Source organism: Cricetulus griseus, chromosome X, assembly GCF_003668045.3.
Source record: "Cricetulus griseus strain 17A/GY chromosome X, alternate assembly CriGri-PICRH-1.0, whole genome shotgun sequence".
NCBI lineage: Eukaryota > Metazoa > Chordata > Mammalia > Rodentia > Cricetidae > Cricetulus > Cricetulus griseus.
In genome coordinates this window covers 2,514,302-2,539,744 of record NC_048604.1, presented here as the reverse complement: position 1 = coordinate 2,539,744, position 25,443 = coordinate 2,514,302, and the positions used below count along the sequence as shown (strand labels likewise).

At 50.2% G+C, this 25,443-nt stretch overlaps 2 protein-coding genes across 2 annotated transcripts; both read right to left on the bottom strand.

The window, feature by feature from the left end:
• Positions 1–2,950: 2,950 nt before the first annotated feature.
• Positions 2,951–4,665, bottom strand: LOC113837507 (40-kDa huntingtin-associated protein). The gene has a single exon (XM_027431708.2). It carries the CDS (start codon positions 4,445–4,447, stop codon positions 3,296–3,298), a length of 1,152 nt encoding a protein of 383 aa, XP_027287509.1. The 5' UTR covers positions 4,448–4,665; the 3' UTR covers positions 2,951–3,295.
• A 6,871-nt stretch (positions 4,666–11,536) lies between these two features.
• On the bottom strand, positions 11,537–12,212 carry LOC100763078 (histone H2A-Bbd type 2/3). Its single transcript, XM_027431709.2, has one exon. It carries the CDS (start codon positions 11,949–11,951, stop codon positions 11,589–11,591), a length of 363 nt encoding a protein of 120 aa, XP_027287510.1. The 5' UTR covers positions 11,952–12,212; the 3' UTR covers positions 11,537–11,588.
• Between the last annotated feature and the right edge of the window lie 13,231 nt (positions 12,213–25,443).

The following is a 25,443-nucleotide window of genomic DNA, read 5'->3' as shown; positions in this document are numbered from 1 at the left end:
GAGAAATTATTATCTATGTTGTATTTTTTTTAAAAAAAGTAGCTTGAGAGAGAAAGATGCCATGCAACACAGTTCAAGTGGGGAGGGGGGTTCTTTATTAGCAAAAGGGGGTAACTGGGCCTCTGGGAACAAGAGCAGTGAGAAAGAGAGGCACAGAGAGACAGAGAGGGAGAGAGGAGAAAGGAACAGAGAGGGAGAGAAAAAGAGGGGGGATGGGAGATGGGCACAGACCTTTTAAAGGGGAACATAATGTATATCACAGGTGGTGCTCTTAGTGGCAGCAACTGGGGGAGTATCTTGCCAGAACTCCAAAGGCAGGCCAGTAAAATGCCTAAATACTGACAATTTATCCTTTCTTGATGAGTCCAAAGTTTTATACCTAAACCACTTTCTATCATAACTTGTAATACCAACCTAAAAAGTATCTTTTTAGACCTTAAAACATCTTCTTAGGGAAACAACTGAAGTGTTTATGTCTCTCAATCATTTGGTAACAAATTAAGAAAAGAACCTTCAGATAAATAGTCATCTAAAATAGTCAAACTTACTGTCACGTTAGATACGTATTCAAGGTCATAAATAAACATAATGAGACAGATATAGAGGGTCTTCAGATACCTACAGAATATGGCATTTAATATGTTTAATAACCTAAGGCTTCTGTGATAGTGAGACACATCTGTTCCTGGCAGCACCAATCTACTTCAGAGAACATGATGGGTATCAAAGAAACCCCCTATGGAGTTTGTTTTATTTATGGCAAAAGCTAGCCATGTGGGCAAAGTAACTGCTCTTGCCTCAATTGCTGACAATATACTATCTAAACTGGACCGGTAGGATGCAAGAAAGGCGACTGCCAAACTTTGCCAAGACAAGACAGGACAGTCCCTCAGAATCCCCTGCTTCTCAGAAAAGTCTGTCAGATGTGCTAGACCAGTAGGCCAGAGTTGGATGCCCCAACATTTCGGAGGAACTTTGGGTGACCGTCCAGACAGCCTGATATGCCTGTCATTAGGTGACATTTCACCCTTCTGGAGTCCTTCTTGGAGTTGAAGCCTAGAGAGCTATAATTTATAGTTTGTCTTAGTTATGATAAGAATATGATTTAGATGTAAACTTTAGACTCACCAGGATAGGATATATAATAGTGAATTTTCTCCAACTTTTCCAAGTACAAATGGACCTGATGTTGTAACTGTAATTCTTACTCAATGACTGTTTTGCCACATATAATTGTATTATGTTGAAGTTGAAACCTTCCTCTTTAATTTCACAAAAAGGGGGAAATGCTGTGGAATAATCCTTTTGTAGACTGTGAAGATTTGTCGTTGTGATTGGTTTAATAAAAGAAGCTGACTGGCCAGTAGCTGAACAGGTAAAGTTAGGCAGGACAGCCAAACTGAGAATGCTGTTCTAGATGGAGAAGAGAGCAGTCAGAAGTCACCATCGAGACACAGAGGGAGCAGGAGATGAACGTGCCATGCTAATAAAGGTACTGTCACATGGCAGAGCACTAATCTTAAAATGTAAGAGCTAGCTAGCAATAAGCCTGGGCTACTGGCTGATCATTTACAATTAATATATGTCTCTGTGTGGTAATTTGGAAGCAGCTCCCGGGGTGGGGAAAACTCTGCCTACACACACTCCCATTGTTTCATGAAGATATCAGAAGGTACACTGTATGGTTAGTTGGAGATGGGACCTTTAGGATATGTTAATTTGGAAGTGCACCCCATAGGAAAGCCAGTCTGCCTTGGTCTCTCGCACCTCCCCAGTCTTTTGCCGTCACCGTCCTATACCACTTGAGGACACTCCTATACCACTTGAGGACACTAAACATAAGAACGCTACCAGCAGACCTTATATTGACCTGAAGCACAAACCATAATAAACCTGCTCTTCACAGTTACCACCAACAGTGGTACTGTGTTATTAGCCATAAGAAACAGAGTAAGGCAGCACGTGGAATTCATTGGTTTTGTACCACACACCCTATTGGCCAATTATCAGGGGGGCGGGCTATATAGAATGGTGGTCTAACTCAGGTTTAAATAGGGTGACAACATGGGAAAAACACTTAGGGAAGTTGGAATACTACCCTGCCGGATGTGTCGGGTGTCTTAAGCCAGTGTTCGAAATGACATCATCTTTCTGAAAGCAAAAATGCAAGGATGCAGGAACCACAGAGAAAAGTGGAATAGGCCACTATTTCACCTACTACTAAGAAGGAAACATTTCTTTGGTACCTGTCCCAGGTGCATTGGGTCACATAGTTTAGTGGCTCTAATTTCCAAGGCAAGCATATTTAAGGGGACACAACTATAGTTTTAGGGAATTAGATTTCTCAGGACACTGAACTGAAAGGAAGAAAAGGAAAGGGACTCTGGGTATTGGCTGGGAAGATAGATCTTGATTGCACAGGGGCAATTAATTGTGTTGTGTTTCTCGAAACGAGAGCAATCCAAACCCTGGTTTGGAAACAGAGAACCTATTCCAAAGACTTTGAGTAATCTCTTGCCACAAACCTCTGGATAATGGAAAGTTGCTGCAACCCATTAAAGGCAGGATCACCAAGAGATCATATGTGCAACTCAGAAGAAAGGATCCCATCACCCAATCAGGAAGAACCCATGCCAGCACAGTGTGCAGAGAGTAAAAATCGATCTGGAATGTATGAGAGAACATGCCCGTTCTGCTTACCAACATAGTCCTCGTGTTCAGGTACAGAGACATTATGACAATTGTATTTTATGTCATCTGTTGATTTTCCTATTCCCTAGACTGCTATGCTAATTTATAAGGAAATCAAGGAATAATGTATTACAAGAGGGGGTATGACCAAATTGGAAAAATCCTCATAATTTTCAAGACATAAACATTGCTATTTTTTTTCTAAATACTTCTTGATGATGCCAGACACCACCAGGAATAAAACAAAAGGAAACCAATATGCCAAAGGAACATCTGTCCTCCCGTGTTTATTGTCTCTATACTTAGAACAGCTAGGGAAAGGAATCAACGCAGTATCCAGCCACAGACCAATGCATAAAGCAAGCAGATTGTTACACAGTGGAATCTCCTTCAGCCTTAAGGATGAAGTTACCTCGTTTGAGGCACTATGTTTGGGCCCGGAGGGCACTATTTTATGCAACAAATGAGGCACACACAGCTAAACTATCATAGTGTCAATAGAAACGAGAAAAAAACAGAAACAAGATCACATCTTCCATCGCCTGTCCCCAAAGATAAAACAAGTTGGTACCAGGAGGAAAGACTGTTTAGCTCAGGTGACTTATCAGACCCCCTGGCCTGAGGGAGAGACGGCTTCCTGTAGAACGAGGTGAAGGAGGTGGTTCTGCTCAGCAGTCAGCAGCGGCCACATCTCCACCTGCAGCTTCTTGATGCCTTCCGTGTCCTTTTCATGGGCAGCCATGACCAGGGACTGCAAAAGCAAAAACAGCTCCTCAGGAAGCTGGCCGCTGGTATCCTGGCCGTGGGCATCGAAAGCCTCCCAGGAGTACTTTTCCAGGGTCTGGGCATGCTCGGGCAGCAGCTTTGCGGGCGGTGGTTGCAGGAGCAGCAGCAGCAGCACGCGGGACACCTCGCACCTGACAAGAATGTCTGCGAAGGCACCCAGTGTACCAAGAGAAGGTGCAGCAGAGCCTGGGGCGTGGTCCGCGAGCAGCGGGAGGGGCGGGGTCGGGGCCGAGCCAGGTCTTGGCTGGGTTCCTGGTGGGGGCGGTTGGAGCCCAGGAAGAGGCGGTGAAGGCAGTGGCAGCTCGGAGTGCTGTACCGGGTGGCCGCCATGCTCCCGTGCCAGACGTTGCATGCGTGTAAACAGCGCCAGGGCGCCGGTGTAGTCGCGCGCCAGGAGCTGGCAGGAGGCAGCGTCGCCGAACGCCTGCAGCGCAGCCAGTGGCATCAGGGGCAGGTGCAGCTGAGCAGCGCGCTGAAAGTGACCTGCGGCGGCGGCCGGCTGGCCCAGGGCGCGAAGGGCGGCGGCCAGCTCGAGGCACAGAGCGGCGGCGGCGGCAGGCTGGCCCAGCTCGAGGTGAAGGCGCACAGCGGCGCCGAGGGCACTGGCGGCGGCCTGTAGAGGCTCGCCATAGGCGGCCGGACAGCCCAGGCGCTGGCGCACGTCGCACTCCTGCCGCAGGAAAAGTCGGGCGGCTTCGGTGAGGGCCAGCGTCTCCCCCGGCCCATGGAAGAGTGCCTGCTGGCAGCGCGCCACAGCCAGTTGGCACCACGCGGCATAGGGCAGGCACTCCTGGGCGCGCAGCTCGCGGGCCAGCTGTGCGAACTGCTCCCCGGCTTCCGCCACGTTCGGCTTCCGCAGGAAGCGCTTCTTGAGCTTGTTGGACACCTGACGATAGCGGGCCAAGAAGTCCCCAGCCTCAGAGCCGGGCCACGCGGCGCCGCCCAGGGAGGACGCAGAGCCCGCCGCCATGTTCACTGGCCTGCCGCGCCTCCTGACTTCCGGTTGGGGTGCGCTGACGAACGCAGCCACAGCTACCTCAAAGCTAGCGCTTTGTCCTCACTGGGATCACACGTCATCTCAGCTTCCGCCTTCGGCGCCCCAGGACTTCCCCCACCCCACACCCGTTGCCACGGTGATGTGGAGTGTACTGCTGGACGCAGAGTACCAGATGCCAGGAAACCCAGTCACAACAATAGGGCGGGAATCCCTGTGGGGAAAAGCCCCGTATGTAAATAACAGGCGCGGGGCGGGGCGGGGCGGGACTTGGTGACGCAATGAGACATGGGTCCCGAGGACGCCAAGTAGGCAAGCACTATAGGGCGGGGCCTAGCCTCTAGAACCGAACCACCTCCACAAACCTGAGATCCACTTGAACAGGTTACAACTGGCCCTGGCTGGGCAGGAGCGTTTGCTAGTTTACACCTAACTGACAACCATTTCCACGGAAACCACCTGCCATATCATGCTGACCATGCAAGGATTAACAACGAGTCATAATCCTCCATGACACTAGTCCCTGCATGCCACTGCTCTAGTCCATATCACCATGCCCCACCAAAACCCCACCATTGCACGTGGGCCCCTCTGCTCTGCTCTCCTATAAGAAGGCCATTTTCTGATGTAGCTGGCAGGCTGACCCAGCTTGGGTGAAGGCCAACTCGTTTACCCCTACCCACGTCCTCATTCTCTGCCTCGAGAGTGGCTGTCCCTCCACCATCTCCAACTCCCTTCGACAGCTGAAAGCCAAACATCACTGTATTCCTGCAAGTAGGACCAGCTTGCCCTCCTCTCAGACATTCCAGGTGTACCTCATATCCAAAGGAAAAACTAGGGAAAGCAGCCTGTGGCTAAGCACCACTACAGCACCAGTCCCAACCACTGTGTACCTCCAACTAGGCCCACCTCAGCCGCTGCCTCCACCACACACCCACCCCCATTTCCAAAGGAAATGCTTGCCAAAGCAGCCTGTGGGTCACCTGTGCCCCAGTACCAGTCCTAACCCCTGGGTTCTTCCACCTAGACCCAGCTCAGCCTCCGTAACTTCCCCACCCATGACCAAAGAAAATCTTGACAAGGCAGCCTGTGGTTCACCTGATGCCAGTAGCAGTCCTACCCTCTGTGTTTCTATAGCTAGGCCCAGCTGAACCTCCACCTGACACCCACACATGGACAAAGGAAATGCTTGGGAAGCAGACCTACGGATCACAAGTACCCCATTACCAGTCCCGACTCCTGTCCCCCTGCAAAAAGGCCGATCTCAGACTCTCCTCCACTCTATACATACATACACACACCCCATGGCCAAAGGAAAACATTGGGAAACCAGCCTGTGTGTCACCCCCACCTTTTACCAGTCCCAACCCTGTGTTCCTCTAACTAGACCCACGTCAACCTCCGACTCCAACACACACCAACCCAAAGGAAAAGATCATGTAACCAGAATGTGGGTCACACGCACTCCAGGACCAGTCCCCCCGCCCCCCGTGTTCCTCCAACTAGGCCCACCTCAGACACTCCTCCATTCCACACCTACCCTAGCCCACGACCAAACGAATACCTTGGGAAAGCAACCTGGGGATCAACCGCACCCCATAGCAACCCCTGGGTTCCTCCAACTAGGCCCACCTCAGACACTCCTCCATTCCACACCTACCCCCACCCAATGGCCAAAGCAAAGGCTTGGGAAAGCAGCCTGTGGGTCACCCACACACCAGTACCCACCCCTGTGTTCCTCTAACTAAGCCCACCTCAGACACTCCTCCACTCCACACGTACACCCACCCCATGGACAAAGGAAAAGCTTGGGAAAGCAGCCTGTGGGTCACCCGCACCCCAGTACCAGTACAACACCCCCCCACCCCCGTGTTCCTCCAACCAGGACCAACTCATAGAGTCCTCCATTCCACACCTACCCGCAACCCATGGACACAGGAAACAGTTGGGAAAGCAGGATGTGGGTCTCCTGCACCCCAGTACCAGTACTACGACCTGTGTTCCTCTAATTAGGGTGAGCTCAGACACTCCTCCATTCCACACCTACCCCCACCCTATGCCCAGAGAAAAGGTTGGGAAAGCAGCCGGTGGGTCACCCAGACCCCAGTACAAGTCCAAATCCCTAGTTCATCCAACTAGGCCCACCTCAGACACTCCTCCATTCCACACCTACCCCCACCCAATGGCCAAAGCAAAGGCTTGGGAAAGCAGCCTGTGGGTCACCCACACACCAGTACCCACCCCTGTGTTCCTCTAACTAAGCCCACCTCAGACACTCCTCCACTCCACACGTACACCCACCCCATGGACAAAGGAAAAGCTTGGGAAAGCAGCCTGTGGGTCACAGCACCCCAAGAATATTCGCACCCCCTGTGTCCCAACAACTAGGCCCACCTAAGACACTCCTCCGTTACACACACATACCCCCAGCCCATGGCCAATGGAAAAGAATGGAAAAGCAGCCTGTGGGTCAGCCACACACCGGTACCACTCCCACTCCCTGTATTCTGCCAACTAAGCCCACCTCAGACCCTCCCCTATTCCACACTTACCCCCATCCCAAAACCAAAGGAAAAGCTTGGGTGAGTAGCCTGTGTGTCACAAGCACCCTAGTACCAGTGCCACCCCCTATGTTCCTCCAACTAGGCCCACCACAAACGATCATCCATTCCACACCTACCCCCACCCCAACACCAAAGGAAAAGCTTGGGAAAGCTGGCTGTGGGTCACTGGCATCCAAGTGCCAGTCCCAGCACTTCTTCTGTTCCTGAAAATAGGCCCACCTCAGCCACTCCTACATTCCACACCTACTCCCATCCCATGGACAAAGGAAAAGCCTGGGAAAGTACATTGTGAGTCACCTGCAACTCCGTACCAGTACCACACCCTGTGTTCCTCCAAATAGGGTGAGTTCAGAGACTCCTGCATTCACCAGGTACCCCCCACCATGGCCAAAAGAAAAGCTTGGGAAAGCAGGCGGTGCATCACGAGGACCCCAGTACGAGCCTGTCCCCCTCAGTTCCTCCAAACAGGCTGACCTCAGACACTCCTCCATTCCACACATACCCCCACCGCACGACCAAAAGAACAGCTTAGGAAAGCAGCCTGTCAGTCACAAGCACCCCAGTACCAGTCCCATCCCTGTGTTCCTCCAACTAAGCCCACCTCAGGCACTCCTCCATTACACAACTACCCCACCCCATGGCCAAAGGAAAAGCTTGAGAAAGCAGACTATGGGTCACCCGCACCCCTGTACCAGTCCCACCCACTCTGTTCCTCCAACTAGGCCCACCGCAAACAATCCACTGTAGGGAGATACTGTAGCCCTGCCTCCTAGTAGCCTGGACAGGTGAGTTAGGATGTGTAATAGCAGATTATTATATCTTCTTATATTTTACCTTTATGGTTGTTAATTTTGGATGTTTTACATTATTAAGTTTTAATCCTCTTTGAGACTAAAAGTAGAATTGGAGGGAGACATTGTAGCCCCGCCTCCTAGTAGCCCAGGCAGGTGTGCCGGGACATGCCCATAAGGGCGAGGTCAGGGGAGGTCTAAAGATGACACAGGGAGGATTCTTAAGGGATGGCAGACACGTGGAGAGCCCCTTCTCCTTTCTCTATGGCCTGGCTGGCTTGATGCCCATGGCACACTTTGGCTTGAGCTTGGCTGGTATTTATCTAATAAAGAAACCTTAGCCTTACGGACTGCGGATCAATCTCTTCAATCCTCCATTCCACACCTACCCGCACTCCAAGACCAAAGGAAAAGCTTGGGAAAGCAGCGTGGGACACCCCCACCCCAGTACCAGTCCCTACCCCTGTGCTCCTCCAATCAGGCCAACCTCAGATACTCCTCCATTCCACATATACCCGAACCCCAAGACCAAAGGAGTGGCTTGGAAAAGCAGCCTGTCAGTCACAAGCACCTCAGTACCAATGCCAACCCCTGTATTCCTCCAACTAAATCCACTTCAGACCCTCCTCCATTCCACACCTACCCCCATCCCATGGCCAAAGGAAACACCTGTGAAAGCAGCCTGTGGGTCACCTGCACCACAGTACCTGTCCAAACCTCTAAGTTCCTCCAACTAAGCCCACCTAAGACACTCCTCTATTCCACACCTACCCCAACCCCGTGGCAAATGGAAAAGCTTGGGAAAGCAGCCTGTGGTTCACTGGCACCCCAGTAGCAGTCCCAAAACTCATTGTTCCTCCAACTAAGCCCTCCTCAGACACTCCTCCATTCCACACCTACCCCAACCCCATGGCCAAAGGAAAAACTTGGGAAAGTAGCCTTTGGGTTACTTGGACCCCAGTACCTATCCCACCAACTGTGTTCCTCCAACTATGGGCCACCTGAGACACTCCTCCATACCACACCTATGTAGGGGATGCTGTAGCCACGCCTAGGAGGGGATGGCTATAGGTGTGTTTGACCACGCCTGGGAGGGCGTAGTCAGGATGACGTCGAGGCAGAGTTTCAGTGGCTGGTCACTTTTGGTTTTCCTTTTCGGCTTGCTCTACAGACTGCTACAGTGCCGGCAGGCTAGGTCGCTATGTAAGTAAGGCCTATTCACTATTAAATACCCGTATATTTCTGCATGGCTCCGTATTGGTAATTTCCCACTATACACCTATTCCCACCCCATTTACAAAAGAAAAGATTGGGAAAGCAGCGTGTGGTTCGCAACACCCCAGTACCAGTCCTAACCCCTGTGTTCCTCCAATTAGGCCCACCTCAGACACTCCTCCATCACACACATATCCCCACAACATGGCCAAAGGAAAAGCTTAGGAGAGCAGCCTGTGGTTCACCTGCACTCCCGTACCAGTCCAACCCCCTGTGTTCCTCCAACAAAGGTCACCTCAGACACACCTCCATTCGTCACGTACCCCAAACCCATGGCAAAAGGAGTAGCTTGGAAAACCAGCCGGTGGATCACCCGCACCCCAGTACCAGTCCCACCCCCTGTCTCCCTCCAACTAATGCCACCTCACACACTCCTCTATTCCACACTTACCCCCACCTAATTGCCAAAGGAAAAGCTTGGGAGAGTAGGCTGTGGTTACACTCACCCCAGTACCAGTCTCACCCCCTGTGTTCCTCCAATTAATTAGGCCCTCCTCAGACACTCATCCATTACAAACATAACCAAAATCCATTGCCAAAGGAAGAGCTTGGGAAGCAGTCTGTGGGTACAAAGCACCCCAGTAAAAGTCGCACATCCTATGTTCCTCTGACGAGGCCCAACCCAGAAGCTCCCCAATTGCACACCTACCCCCACAAAATGGCCATAGGAAAAGCTTTGGTAAGCAGCCTTTTGGTCACCTGCACACCAGGAACCAGTGCTACCCACTGTGTTCCTCCAACTAAGCCCACCTCAGACAGTCCTCTGTGGGTTACACACACCAGTAACAGTCCCACCCACTATTTTCCTCCAACTAGGGCCACCACAAGCGATCCTCCATTCCACACCCGCCCCACCCCAAGACCAAAGGAAAGCTTGGGAAAGCAGGCTGTGGGTCACTGGCATCCAAGTGTCAGGCCCAGCACCCCTGTTTCTAAAAATGGGCCCACCTCACCCACTGGTACATTCCACACATACACCCACCCCATGGCCAAAGGAAAATCCTGTGAAAGCAGCCTGTGGGTCACCCGCACCCCAGTACCACTCTGAACCCCTGTGTTCCTCCAACTAGGCTCACCTCAGACACTCCTCCATGACACAGCTCCCCCCACCCATGACCAACGATAAAGCTTGAGAAAGCAGCCTGTGGGTCACCTGTAATCCAGTACCAGTCCCACCCCATGTGTTCCTCCAATTAAGCCCACCTCCGACACTCCTCCATTCCACACCTACTCCAACCCCAGAGCAAAAGGAGTAGATTGGGAAGGAACACCGGCACCCCAGTACCACAGCGACACCATGTCTCTCTCCAAGTAATCCCACCGCACACACTCCTCTGTTCCACACTTACCCCCAACACACGGCCAACGGAAATGCTTGTGAAAGCAGCCTGTGGGTCACCCGCAACCCAGTACCAGTCTCACCCCATGTGTTCCTCCAATTAGGCCCACCTCAGGCACTCCTCCATTACACTCATACCCCCACCCATTGAAAACCGAAAAGTTTGGGAAAGCAGCCTGTGGATCCCCCATACCCCAGTACAAGTCCCACCCCTTTTGTTCCTCCAACTAGGCCCAAATCAGAAACTCCTCCATTGCACACCTACCCCCACGCCATGGCCAAAGGAAAAGCTTGGGAAAGCAGCCTTTTGGTCACCCGCACCCCAGTACCAGTCCCACCCCCTGTGTTCCTCCAACTAAGCCCACCTCCGACACTCCTCCGTTCCACACCTACCCCTAACCCATGGTAAAACAAAAGCTTGGGAAAGCAGCCTGTGGGTCACCCGCACCCCAGTCCCAGTCCCACCCCCTGTGTTCCTCCAACTAGGGTGCGCCCAGAAGGACCTCCATTCCAAAACTTCCCCCACCCAATGACTAAAGGAACAGCTTGGGAAAGCAGCCTGTGGGTAACCCGGACCCAGTACCAGTCCCAACCCCTGTGTTTGTCCAACGTGGGCCACCTCAGACACTCCTCCATTCCACACCTACCCCATACCCCATGGACAAAACAAAAGCTTGGGAATGCTGCCTGTGGGTCACCCGCACCCCAGTACCCGTCCCACCCCATGTTCTCCTCCAAAAAGGCCCACATGAGACACTCCTCCATTCCACACCTACCCACACCCCACGACCAACGGAATACCTTGGGAAAGCAAGCTGTGGGTCACACGCACCCCAGTACCAGTCCCACCCCCTATGTTCCTCCCACTAGGCTGAGCTCAGCCTCTGCCCCCACCGAACCCCACACCCACCTGCATCCCATTCCCCAACGAAAAGCCAGGGAAGCAAACCTGTTGTTTTCTTGAACTCAAGGTTTAATAACAACACAACTGGGAGAGAAGGAAGGGACCAGGTTGGCCAGCTATGCAGGGCGGCCTGTGGGAAGGTTTGGGCGGGATGGACTGATGACTCAGTGGATAGATAGATGGGGTGGTTGGGCCAGTCAGCGACCCAGAGCCAGGCGGCAGCAGAGGCAGCAGCAGGTAGTAGCTAGGTCTGACGTCGACGACGACGACGACGTCCAGCTGGGGCCGTCTGAGAGATGGTGGTGAATTGCAACAGTTGGCTCAGAAGGGTGTTGTTGTAGACGGTCAAGTCTAGGATCTCAGGGGTGATGAGCCTCTGGGCGCCTAGGCGTTGGGCCTCATTGCTTGCCAGCTCCAGCAGCCTGCGTGTCAGGAACTCCAGGATGGCGGTCAGCAAGATGGGCACTGTTTCGCTCAGCCTCGGGGCATGGCCGCTCTCACGAAGATGGTGCTCCACCAGGCTCACAGAGAAGGTCAGCTCGGCTCTGTCGGTGCGGGAGCGGCGAGACGACGACCCTCGAAGGCTGCTCTGCCTGGTCCTGGGCATGCTGGCCTCGGAGTGCGACCTCACAGGTTGGCTAGGCTCCACCTGGCTGCTCTCTGCTGGCTTGCTGGGCTCTGGGCCCCCAAGCTGATCCCAACTGTCCCCTCTGTGCCTCGAACCGTATCCTCGAGACCCCTCACGGTCTCAGCCCACTCTTCGGCGATCCCGCTCCTGCTCTCACTGATGACGTGTGATGTGTGATGGCTCCCAAGCAGCCCCTGCTAGGGGAGCTGTGGTCACCTTCACACCCTGGCTTCTAGAAGGGGCCTTCTAGGAAAGACAACAGTCGTGAGGAGGAGCAACTCAGTGGTGCCATCGACAACCAAGCCTTTCACAACCCTCGGCTTCTGAGGTAGTTTCACCGCGCCTACCCATTCAGCACGAGCTCCTTGTCCCTCCGCCCCTAGCACCCCAGGCACCGCTGTACACCCGAGAGGTTTTCCCTTCTCAGTTCTGGAGACTCAAACTCAGAGTCCCAGGCATCCCGAGCAAATCCACAGCTACAGCTTTCCCTGTCCCTGGGGCCCCTTAGCCATTACTCTGCTTTCTGCCACATCAGCCCAGGTCTGAGTTGAACAGCTCCTGTAGGCGGACTCATTCGGCTAACTGTGGCCTCTTGAGTGTACCCGTGTCTGTCTGTGTCACTTAGCACCCTGGATTCATGATGCCTCGCGCACGGTACACACCTTCCTTGTGTCTCGCCTCACCTATACAGCGGCTTGAACCAGTGCTCCTCCAATCCTTTCTGTAAGTGCTGCAGCCCCGATGGCAAACTATTCTGGCACCCGGCAGCCACAGAATACTAACTGTTACAGCTTGGATGGCAGACTATTCTGGCACCTTGGAGCCACAGAATACTAAGTGTTACACCTCGGATGGGAAAGTATTCTGGCACCCGGGAGCCACAGAGTACCACAGGTCACAGTAAGCTTGGCAGCTTACAGCCCTGCTCCAGGGAAAGGCTTCCCCAGTGTAACAGCTCTGCTCTGGCAGGGGAGGGCGGGGAGCGGGTGGGGGGGGGCTCCAGGGTTAACAGCTCTGCTCTGGCAGGCAGGGAAGGGCTTCCCCAACAAAGTTGCTACAGTTCAGTTTCAGTCCCCCACAGTGTAACAACTCTGCTTCACTAGGGGAAGGTTTCCCCAGCGAAAGTGTCACAGCCCTGCTCCATCTCTGCTCCGGCCGAAGGAAGGTCATCACCCAAACATCATTCAAGAGATTTATTGGGAGGGAAGAATCCAGGGGAGTGGTTGCCTCTGCCAGGGTGGAAGAAGACATCAGCAAACTGGACAGGCACAGGGTTTATATGTGGATTCTCAGGGGCGGAGCTTTTTTCCTCCTCAGGGAGGAGATTTCCACGGTGAGGACTGGTCAGATTTCAGCCCCCCAGCTCAGACTGATGAGATCTCTTGCTCAAGGATTGGCTGGTTTTCTGCTCAGGGGCAGGGACAGATTTGGCTCTGGTTTCACGGCCAAAGTGTGTTTCTTTCGCTGTTCCTTTTTAGCCTTTTGGCTCTAATTTTAGGGCCAGGGTGTATTTCTTTCACTGGCCCTGATTCCAGGGACAAAGTGTCTTCCTTCGGCACTGGTTTCGGGGTCAGGGTGCATTTCTTTGGTTCTGGTTGCAGGGCCAAAGTGTGTTTCTTTGGCTGGCCCTTTCCCCCTACACTTCCCTATATGCACAACTCAGTTTACTTATTCCCTCACCTCCTGACTGGCACTTGGGTGGCCTCCACCTTTAGAAAGCAACAGAAGAGAGCAAGATAAGAGATGAAATAATAGACGGAGACATTATAGGTTTAAAGAGAAATCAGGCACTAGGGAAATGTCTGGAGAGCTACAAAGTTGACAACTAACAATCTAAGCAACAGAGGAGAGGCTACCTTAAATGCCCTCTCCTGACAATGAGATTGATGACTGATTCATATGACATTGTGTAGCGTTCATCCAGCAGCAGATAGAAGTAGAAGCAGACACCCACAGCTAAACCTTGAACTGAAATGAAATCCAGTTGCAGAGAAGGAGGATGGATGAGCAAAGAGCTGAAACCCACAGAGGAAGCTGACCTGAACAAGGGCGAGCTCTTGGTCCCCAGACTGTTAGCTGGGAAACCAGCACTGGACTGATCCAGACCCCCTGAACGTGGGCGTCAGTGAGGAGGCCTTGGAAATCTATGGGACCCCTTGTAGTGGATCAGTACTCATCGCTAGCATAGGAATGGACTCTGGGAGCCCATCCCACAGGGAGGGATACTCCCTGAGCCTAGACACACGGGGGTGAGCCTAGGCCGAATCCCAAGGGATATGGCCGACTCTGAAGACCCCTTATGGAAGACGTCACCCTCCCTGGGGAGCAGAAAGGGTATGGGATAGGTAGGGTATTAGTTGGGGGACAGGGGAGGAGGGGAGGGAAAGGGACCTGGGATTAACATGTAACATAATCTTTTTTCTAATTAAAATAAATAAATTGAAATATGAAAAAAGAAAGCAACAGGAAGATTTCACAGTCCTCTTAGGTGAAAACAGAGCTTGATATCTATCGAGTTGTCAGAAGAATATCTCCCCCTAAGAAAGTATTTCATTAGGAAAAGAAAGTGGTATTGGGGTTGTCCAGGAGAGGACAAGCATAAGAAAGCATGGACACCTGATCAGGTCCTTCAGAGAGACCTGTGAATCTCGAGGGTGAGAGGAAATGAATGTAGCAAAGGAAACTTTCACAAGGCTGGAGAAATGGGGTGGGTGTCTGGATATTTAAACAAAGGGGCAGCTGCTGGCCCGTTTGGGAGAGAGAGAAGGCATACACTTTATTTAGGAAGTCAACATTGCAGACCCTCAAGAGATGGTTTAGAGAAGAGTGGCCTCTGATAAAGGTCCAGTGGCCCTGGCAAGGAACGATGAGTGTCTGGTGTAGGGTGGCACCAGTGGAAATGTAAGACAGCATGAGGTAGTACTGCAGAAGAAAGAGTCACAGGGCCCACTGGTGATAACTGGATGAGGAGGACGAGGAATGCAATCCTCTACATAATAGCAACGACCTTGCATGCTTTCCACCCGTATAGAGAACAGAAGATGTGCATACACACTCACCCACGATCATGTGTGACACCATCTGTGAGCACGGGCGTGTGCGTGCGTGGGAGTGAGGGTATACAACACCCCACGCACACTCATAATGCAAGTAGAAGTGGCATGATGTGAGAGAAGGGAACAGTGATGCCTGTTGTCAATTTGGCAGGAGTTAGAATTATCTGATAGTTGGGTCTCTGGGCATCTCCCTCTGTGTGGGCAGTTTTCTAGATTATGGTAGCTGAGGTGAGCATACTGTGGGTGACCCCATTCCCTAGGCAGGTGACTCTGGACTGTATTGTTGTGCCCAGATCACGGAACCCCCAAAGAACCTGCCAACAAGGAGACGACTCACCGAATGCAAGGACAAAGGTTTCTTTATTGACTCGAGGATATGAGTTGCAGCAAGGACCCCATTCATTCGTTTCGGAACAAATGGAGTGCCCACTTTTGACTGAGGGCTGTTTTTATAAGGGAAAATTGTAGGCTGGAAGCCCCAAGATTACAAAACTTCCGTGGTTTGTCGTGACCTGGCATGTCTCAGCTCCAAGCCATGACAGCCATGAGGTTCTGCCTGAGTGGGGGTGTGTGGACCTGGAAACTCCTAGTAACCCAGCGGCGATAAAGACCAAACACAGGCGTCTTGTCATCTTTAGAGAGCTCTCAGTTCCATGTTGTAAAACTAGAGTCTTTTCTTTATTTACCATCTTTTCGGCTGTTTCTTAACCGTGCTTCCATGACCACGAGGAAACCGTTTCTGTGCTTGTTCTCCTCTCTGCTAGCTGGCCCCTCACCTTCTGTCCTCACTTGTTACTTATACACCTTCCACCTCCGCCCAGGTGCAGGCCTATCCAGATGCTTAGGCCCACAGAGATGCAAACTAGGAGACATTCCTCACTGAGGCCATGCCATTCAATAGCAAATCAGTTAGCATCCGATATTCAATGCAGACAGGAGCTCCCGGTTCCTGGAACCCCTGGAAATCGCTCCCGACAGTGGTTACCCAGGAAAGTACAATGATTGTAAGCTTCAGGCAAGGCGCAAATAAGCAGGGTGCTGCAGAGGAGATGTGTTTGTTAATTATGTCCTGGGCTGGAGACTATCTCATCCTCTTTGGACTAGAGGAATGTCAACACAGCTCAAGGGTGTCATATCTGGTCTAAGCCCTTGAGTCATGTGGACCTTTGTTTAAATTTATCTATTGGGCTGCCTTTTGGGAACTCAGAGAAGCCTGAGAATTTTTGTATTTGGGCTTTGGAGTCCAAGTTTTAGACTTTTATTAATTTTTCCCTTTCAGGATAAGAGTGGAGAATGCTAACCCAGCACTACCATAACGTGGAGGATGATTTGAAAACAAACAGAAAACATCATCATCATCAATAAAAAAGTGATGCTTTTCATTCAAGCAAGTTGATTCTCTGAAACTTAAGAGCAAATACTTTAGGGGTAACTTTCCCTAATTTGTATCTATTAGAGAATCTTAGGAGAAATTCCACAAGGTGAAAGAATTACTTGAGAGATTCTCATAGCAGGCATGGGTATCTCTCTCACATTTCCAAATTTAACTACAATAGGGAGACAGAGAGAGAGAGAGAGAGAGAGAGAGAGAGAGAGAGAGAGAGAGAGAGAGAGAACAATTAATATTTCAAACAGCATCCAGGGAAAGGGTAGAGGAAAAACCTAGAGGAATTTGATACTCAGAGCAGTGCTTCTGAGCCTCCTGTTGCTATCCTCAGGCATGTTGTGAGATCCAGGCCCCCATGCTGGGAAAGCAGCAGGGTTATGGGACACTGGGAGGTTGAAGAAGTTGAGAGGAGGCATAGGAAAATAGGACACTTTAGTCACTTAAAGACAAAGGCTGCTAAGCAGGCAGCCAGTGGCAGGCGTCCATGCATGCCTGCACAGGGCCAACACACATGAGAACCACATGGGTGGTTGGACCATGGAACACATGGTGGTATGAATGGAGGCCTGCCAACAAACACACAGGCAGGCTGGCAAAGGGAAAGGCTCAGGCCTCTGGTCTTAAGGCCACCTTTATATAGGATCCATATTGGGAAAAAATGATATTTTGAATAAATCAGTAGATCTTGGAAGAAGCTGAAAAGCATGCCAACAGCTGGGTGGTGGTGGTGCATGCCTTTTAATCCCAGCACTTGGGAACCAGAGACAGGTAGATCTCTCAGTTCGAGGCCAGTCTACAAAGTAAGTTCCAGGACAGCCAGGACTGCACAGAGAAATCCTGTCTGAAAAACAAACAAAAAAGCGTGCAGACCAGCCATTTAGTCAATGATCTGATGCCTGGCAGCCCAGCGCACAGATCTTCCGAGATAAACTTTCCGTTCAGTTGGAATGATGTAACACCCACTAGGACCCGAGTGTTCAGCTACCTGCTCCTGATGCCACGCAAACTACCTGCTGCCATTCTGTCCCTAGCATTGTGTATTCTAACTCACTTGAACTCTAAGTCCAAATAAACTCTTTCTTCTATCAATTGCCTTAGTCATGTTGTTTTATCATGGTGTGCCAGGTTCAAGGAGCCCAGAGACTATCCCAAGGAGTCAACACTCTGATGCAAAAGCAAAAGTTCTTTTTTTTTTTTTTTTATTTCAAGCTGGCCAGCTAGGTTCTCACTGCATGGCGGGCAAATGAGATGCCAACCAGCCAAAAAGAGAAGCTTTTAAAGGGGCAGACCATAAGCTTGAAGGCCACAAATTACAGAGTTTCCATGGTTACTTCAGGTCATACAAAGTACAGAGTAAAGCAGTAGCTATATATTTTAAGTGAGATACATTTGAGTGAGATGAGACAGGGCATGGGCTTGCAGGGTTACAGGGTCACAGGGTCTGTCAGTTATCCCCTGGGCAGGGGGATCTTTATGACCAGCAATTAGCAAAGGAATGTTAACAGGAGTGGTGGACAGTTACCTCCTCTTCTCTGAGAGCAGGGATCAGGCGCCAGTCATGGCACTCCTGATTTAAGGAGTTAAATTTTCCTTTGTCATTACAAGTTCCCTTTACAGGGCCGAAGTTTTTAAATGTTTATTATTTCTAATTTTTGGTTCCTCAATCACAGCAGCAGAAAATGAATAAATTCAATCAAACACCCATCAAAATTCTCATAACATTCTTTACAGAACTAGAAGAAAATAATAATCCTAACATTTACATTGGTGCACAGATGTGCCCTCCTAAGCAAAAGTTAATGCTTGAGGTACTACAATACCTGACCTTAAATTACATGATAATGCCATAGTTACAAAAACAGCATGGCACTGGCTCCCAAACAGATATACAAGTCAATGTAATTGAGTAGAAGATCTAAAAATAAACTCATACAGGTAGACCCTCCTATTTGTGGCAGAGGTGTTGTGGTAGTTTGGATGAGAATGCCCCCTGTTTTAGTCACTCATATAGTGCTGTGAAGGGACACCGTGACCAAGGCAACGACCAAGGCAACTCATAATAAAACATTTAACTGGTGGTGGGAGGTAGGCAGTGGGGTCACGTACCTTTCAGTTTCAGAGGGTTAGTTCATTATGATCATGGTGGGAAGCAGACATGCATGGTGCTGGAGCAATAGCTGAGAATTTACATCCTTTTCTGCAGACAGCAGGCAGAGAGAAAGACAGAGAGTCAGAGGGAGAGACACAGAAAGAGGGAGACAGAGACAGAGAGACTGAACCTGGCATGGGCTTTTGAAACCTCAAGTGAAGGAACCGGCTTCCCTTTTGGCAGCCATAACGGCCGAACACGTGTTTCTATGACCTTGACCTAGACACTAGAAAGTCAGATGCCTGCCTCGTGAGCCAATCAGAGGTTAGCTGGTGGCGCTATGCTTTACGACCCTGGGTGTGCTTTACGGACAAGCGCACAGCAATGATGTAGAGAGCATAGCAACCACCCTGGGAGGGCCTATGGGCCATAACAACCAGTTGACCAATCAACACAGGGCAAGCCCTCCAAGCCTGGAGGCACACCAATCGTGAGCCTGTGCGTACCCCTAGACACTCCCCTTACGCTGCCCTATAAAGATCTATGCGCAGCAGCTTCAAGCCGTCTTTTTCTAGCCATCCGCCATGGCGGGTGGGTGAAAGACCCGAGCTAACATGGGGTTAGCTCGTTAAATTACAATAAAGCCTCATGCAGTTTGCATCAAGCTTTCGCCTCCATTCTGTGTTTGGGGTGGCCGCCGTCCTGGGCTAAGATTCTGGAAGCCTCAGCTTTCTGAGGGTATTACACAAGCACACCCCTTGCAACACATCTCCTCCAACAAGCCCACACATCCTAATCTTCCAAAACAATTCCACTAACTGGGGCAAAGCCTTTAAACATATGAGCTTATGGTGGCCATTTTCAGTCAAACCACCATATTCTACTACCTGCTTACCATGGGCTTTAACTATATCTTAATGCAAAAGGCAATCAGTCCAACTCCCAAAATGTCCATGATCTTTTTCTTAGAACCCCCACATTCTACAACCAGGTGCTCCCCCATCCTTCACCATACCTTCAATCCATCACCGTCACTAAAGGCCAATGTGACAAGTTTTCACAATTCACCATTGTCATGCATTTTTCCCTCTGGACATGCTCTATACCGTACCCCCATAAAAGCCCAAGCTATCATGTCTCCCCCCCCCCTCTCTCTCTCTCTCTCTCTCTCTCTCTCTCTCTCTCTCTCACACACACACACACACACACACACACACACACACACACACACACACACACACCCTAGCTCACAGGTGGCCTTTCATGCCCCCAACAAATCTCTCGAGTGAGGTCTGTTATGTGCTGTGAGTTTTGTGGCATTCTGTGGCCCTCCAATCCTCAGGATACCTATTAATCCTACCAGTTGGGAATAAGACCCCTACCACAGTTAAAAGCCAAATTTGATGCCAGCTTTAACTAAATACTGGCCACATGGATGGGCTCGGGCTAGGTCCATACCTGGGTTCCCAGGAAATGGCCCCAAATAATGGTTTGCAGCAGCTTAAGAAGGAAAGTCCATAATTCATCGCATTTCCCATCAGGTCCAACCAAGGGCAAGCATACATCCTGATGTACCTCCAGCCTACATCCATTCAGGGGCAAGCATACATCCTGATGTATTTCCTGCCTGTAAACCTCCTGACCACATATGATCAAGCACCCCCTGTGCAGATGGGTCAAACAAACGTGTTTAGGGGAGTGAAAACACGTGGCTGGTTATCTCCCATAAACAATAGCCTCCAGCATTTCAGGAGCAATCTGTCTTGAGCAAGAGGCTTTCAGATCAGAGGAAGTTTTGTTTCGTGGATCTCTTAAGCATAGTAATTAAAACTTAAAATATAACTTGGTCTCTCATATATCCTTTCACCACAAAACCCTCTTAGTCTTAAGAGAGTTTAAAAGTCCAAAGTCTCTTCTGAGATGCAAGGCATACTCTTTATGTTGTTGTTGTTGTTGAACTTTTTTTAAATTTGAATTAGAAACAAGATTGTTTTACATGTCAATCCCAGTTCCCTCTCCCTCCTCTCCTCCCCTACCACCCCCTCCCAACTAAAACCCTACCTGTCGCATATCCTTTCTTCTCCCCAGGGAGAGTGAGACCTTCCATAGTGGGTCATCAGAGTCTATCGTATCCTTTGGGATAGGGCCTAGTCCCACCCCCGTGTATCTTGGCTCAGGGAGTATCCCTCTATGTGGAATGGGCTCCCAAAGTCCACACCTATGCTAGCGATAAGTACTGAATTACTACAGGAGGTCAGGTAGATTTCTGAGGTCTCCTCACTGACACCCATGTTCCTGGGGTCTGGATCAGTCCCATGCTGGTTTCCCAGCTATCAGTCTGGGGACCAAGAGCTCCCCGTTGTTCAGGTCAGCTGCTTTAGTGGGTTTCACCAGCCTGGTCTGGACCCCTTTGCTCAGCACTCGTTTTTCTCTGCAACTGGATTCCAGTTCAGTTCAGTGTTTAGCTGTGGGTGTCTGCTTCTACTTCCACCAGCTGCTGGATGAGGGCTATCCAGTGGCATATGTGTCAGTCATCAATCTCATTATGAGGGGAGGGCATTTAAGGTAGCCTCTCCTCTGTTGCTTAGATTGTTAGTTGGTGTCATCTTTGTAGATCTCCAGACATTTCCCTAGTGTCCGAATTCTCTGTAAACGTAAAATGTCTCCTCCTATCATGGTATCTCCTTTCTTGTTTTCTTCTATTCTTCCCCTGACTCAACCTTTCTGCTCCCTCATGTTCTCCTCACCCTTCCTCTTCTCCCCTTCTCACTCTCCTAGCTCCCTCCCCCATCTTCCCGTTGTCCCAATTTGCTCAGGAGATCTTGACCCTTTCCCCTTCTCCAGGGGACCATGTGTGTCTCTCTTAGGGTCCTCCTTGTTTACTAGCTTCTCTGGCAGTGTGGATTGTAGGCAGGTAATCCTTTACTCTATGTCTCAAATTCAAGGCATACTCTTAACTGTGATCCTCTGTAAAATCTAAAAAGAAAGTGTATGCTTCCAACATACGATGACACGAAATATACATTACCATTCCAAAGGTGAGGAAAGGACCATAGTGTTATTTACCGTGTGTGAGAACGGACCACAAGATATACAACAAAACCCACTTTAAGAGTTTTATTAGTGTAAAGAGTGGGGAAAAGGAAGAAGGGGTGTGTTTGCAGACCTGTGTGGAAGAAAAATGGCAGAGACAGAGGTGGGGTGAGGGATGGCGTGTGGGAGGGGTTGGCACGTCTGCTTTTAAAGGTCATTCAGCACATGAGGATTGGGGTTTATATAGCCACATGCATATAGATTAAGTGGCCACACTGTGTATGTTCATAGATTACATAAGGTCCTGGGTTGACTAGGCATTTTGCCTGAATGCTGATGGCTGTGTGCATGGTTGTGAAACCCTGGATGTGCTTGAAATGATTACATTCCACCATTTTGTTTATTATAAGAAGTGAGAGGTTAAGGGTAGTAGGTGGGCAGGATTGGGGGCGCAGGGTCTCTCCAAACTGCTTCAAGATGACTTGGTGGGCACTGGTCTTCCCTAGAGAGCTTGACCTGAGGTGGTTGTTTGTCTTCCCAGTTGTGTGAGCTTTGTGGAATTGTCCGGTGCAGCTTGGCCCTGTCAGCTTGAAGCTGACAAGATGCTGTTGAGGTAGAAGGTGAAGTTTAGGAAAATTTTCCTTAGATCCTGCTAATTGAGGGGTGAGGGTCCCAAGATGAGGGAGGGCTCCCAAGGGGTCTCAAGATGAGGGAAAGGAGGACCCCCTTAAGGGGTATCACCTTAATATTCAAGAGACACAGGTGGTTGATTGCCGAGGGCAGCCAATAATAAATTTGTTATATTAAAATCTGTTTTGTGACTCTCCCTTTTGAGTCTGGGGGTGTGAATCTCTCTAGAGTGCTACTGTTCCTTAACACTTGGGCATGCCGGATAGTCTGCACCTGCAGCTCTGTGGCAAATGGTGGTGGTCCCTGTAACAGCAGCTGAGTAGTTAATTAGAAATTTGAATATGTCATTGGAGACACAGAGGGAAAATGGACGAAGCAAGGTATGTTCAGTAGAGACAGGAGATGGGGGTTCGGGAAGGAAAACAAATGGGGTTCCCAAACCAGTAGAGTTGAGTATAGTTGTGGGGTGAAGCCTCATTCTTCTGGAACTGGAGACAAAACAGTTGATCTTGGTGTCCTCTGAAACTTAAGGGAACAGGGCCCGGTTTGAGTCACTGTGTATGAGGACAGATTATTCTGGGGTTGGGGAGTAAAGGGTTTGAGGTGAGATAGGTGAATCCAATGAGGAAGGTCCTCGAGCTTAGCAGGTGTGGGGGTTACAAGACTTACCTTAAAGAGGCCCCGCCATTTAGGGGGAAGGGGTGAGGGGCATTGGTCTGGGCAAGAGAGAAGGACCAGGTCCCCAATATTGATTGGAGATGGACAGAGGTTGGCACATGGTTGAGGTAGGGAGTGTTCAGTAGAGTTCCATAGGAGGGAATAGAGGTGATGAAGTAAGGGTGTAGTAAGCAGGTGACCAGGGAGAGTTGAGGGTTCAGATGAGAGACCGGGGGTTCGGGGGTTAGAACTGGCCACCCATACATGAGTTCAAAGGGTGACATGGAAAGGGGTCGTTTTGGGAGAGCCCAGAGCCTGACAAGAGTCAGAGGCAAGAGTTTTACCCAGTCAAAGGTGACGCTCCTGTGACATTTTAACAAGAATATTATTTTGTTTTTATTTTGTTTTTATTTTAGAGGCACTCATATTTACATATCCATCCCCCCATTCCCTCACCCTCCCATCCTCCCATAGTCCCTACCAAGACCCCCCAATCCACCTGCACCTCCTCCCCAGGGATAGGGAACCGTCAAAGTCTGTCATATCATTTGGGGGAGGGCCTAGGCCCTCCTTGCTGTATCTGGGCTGCAATAGTATCCCTCCACAGGGAATGGACTCCCAAAGTCCATTTGTGCCCTAGGGTTAAAGACTGGCTCCACTGGTAGAGGTCCCAAAGAATGTCTTGGCCTCCGAGCTGGCACCCACATTCAGAGGGCTTGGTTTGGTCCAATGCTGTCTCCCCAACTTTACGCCAAGGGTCTCCATGCTCTCAGTAGGTCAGGTCATCTGTTTCTGTGGGTTTCTCCAACCCCGTATTGACCCCTTTGCTCATCCCTCCTCCCTCTCCGCAACTGGATTCCAGGAGTGTGGCTCAATGCTTAGCTCAATGCCTGTTTCTGCTCCCATCAGCTACTGGATGAAGGCTCTAGGAATGGTAACCAAGGTAGTCATCAATCTCATTGTAGGGGAAGGCCATCAATGGCATCCTCTCCACCACTGCCTGGATTCTTTATTGGGGTCATCCCTGTGGATCCCCTAACATTTCCCCTATGCCAGACCTCTCTTCAAACCTGTACTGTCTCCCTCTATCAAGGCATCTCCTTTCTTGCCCTTCTCTAGTCCTCCCCTGTCTCAGTCCTCTTGTTCTCTTTCTCCCCTTCCTTCCTCCTTCCTCTCTCCCCCTGTGCCCCCCCGTGCTCACAATTTGCTCAGGGGTCTTGTCCCTCTCCCCTTCTTTGAGGGACTAGGAAATCTTCTCTTGGGGTCCTCCTTGCTTCCTAGCTCCTATGGCAGTGTGGATTGTAGGCTGGTAATCCTGTGCCCTATGTCTAAAATCCACATATGAGTGAGTGCATACCATGTTTGTCTTTTTTGTGACTGGAGTACCTCACTCAGGATGGTTTCTTCTAGTTCCACCCATTTGGCTGCGAATTTCAAGATTCCATTACAAGAATATTTTTAAGGAGAGGTTAGTTCATTCTCTCTTTCCTGAGGACTAGGAGTGGTATGGGATATGAAGTTGCCAAGGGATGTTGAGAGCTTTAGATAATGTTTGGGAAATCTGGGAGGTGAATTCGGGGCCATTGCCAGACTGGAGCGAGGCAAGAATCCCAAATTGGGGAATAATCCCTTGGAGAAGGAGGTCAGAGACTGTCTGAGCGCTTTTGTTACTAGCTGGAAATCTTCGGCCCAGCCTGAGAGCATGTCTACTAGAACCAGAAGACACTTTACCCATCTGACTGTGGGCATGTGAGTAAAATCAAGTTGCCGGTTAGTTCCCGGGAGGGATCCACTGGCCTGGTGGGTAGGAAAAGGGAAGCTATGATATTTGGAATTGGGGTCTGACTTCTGACAGATTTTACAAGAGGCAGTGATAGTTTTTAAGAACTGTACATTCTCAGGGGTGGGCTGGAGGTGAGCCTTGAAAAAATGAGACAGAGCCTGACCATTAGGATGAAGGAGCTGGTGTAGATAGGACAGCATTTGTCGAGTGTCAGGGGGTGACCATGAGGATGCAGTTTGTAGTGTGTGGATTCATTGCAGTGGGTGAGGTTGTCCCGACCCGCAGGACGTCAACCTGGGGCAAGAGAGTCAGGGAAAGGGAATGGGGACAAGAGACGCAGAAAGAACGACCACAAGACAGGATTTTGATCAAGTGGCAAACTTTACTTTTCTCAGGCTAGCTTATATAGTCAGGATATGGGGAGGGGCAAAATGAGTTGTTTGTGCACAAGGTGTTGCTATAGGCAGGATATTAGGAAGTCCCAAAGAGGATGTTGGGCAGGGTAAAGAGTTCATGAGTATAGAGGTCCAGGAAGGGTTGCTTGAGTGACTGAGCCTGTGGGTGGAGGACTGTGTTAAGTTGTTTCTTTTCTTGAGCTGAGGTTCTAAGGAGCCGCTAGGTAAAGGTAACTATGTGGCTGGCCAAGCATAGCCTAGGATCTCATGCCAAGCCCTGAGATTTGTCTCACAACATGAGGTGAGTCAGGGCCTTGGGGGGCCACTGTCCTAGCAGCCTGGTCAGCTTAGTTATTTCCCTTAGAGATTATGATCATTATTCTTTTATGAGTGCTGCTCACTTGTTATTCCTTTATATTAAAATCACAATTGGATGGATTG

What these genes read in the sequence shown, in the direction of transcription:
- LOC113837507 (XM_027431708.2), bottom strand. Translation starts at nt 4,447, where the DNA reads ATGGCGGCGGGCTCTGCGTCCTCCCTGGGCGGCGCCGCGTGGCCCGGC.
- LOC100763078 (XM_027431709.2), bottom strand. Translation starts at nt 11,951, where the DNA reads ATGCCCAGGACCAGGCAGAGCAGCCTTCGAGGGTCGTCGTCTCGCCGC.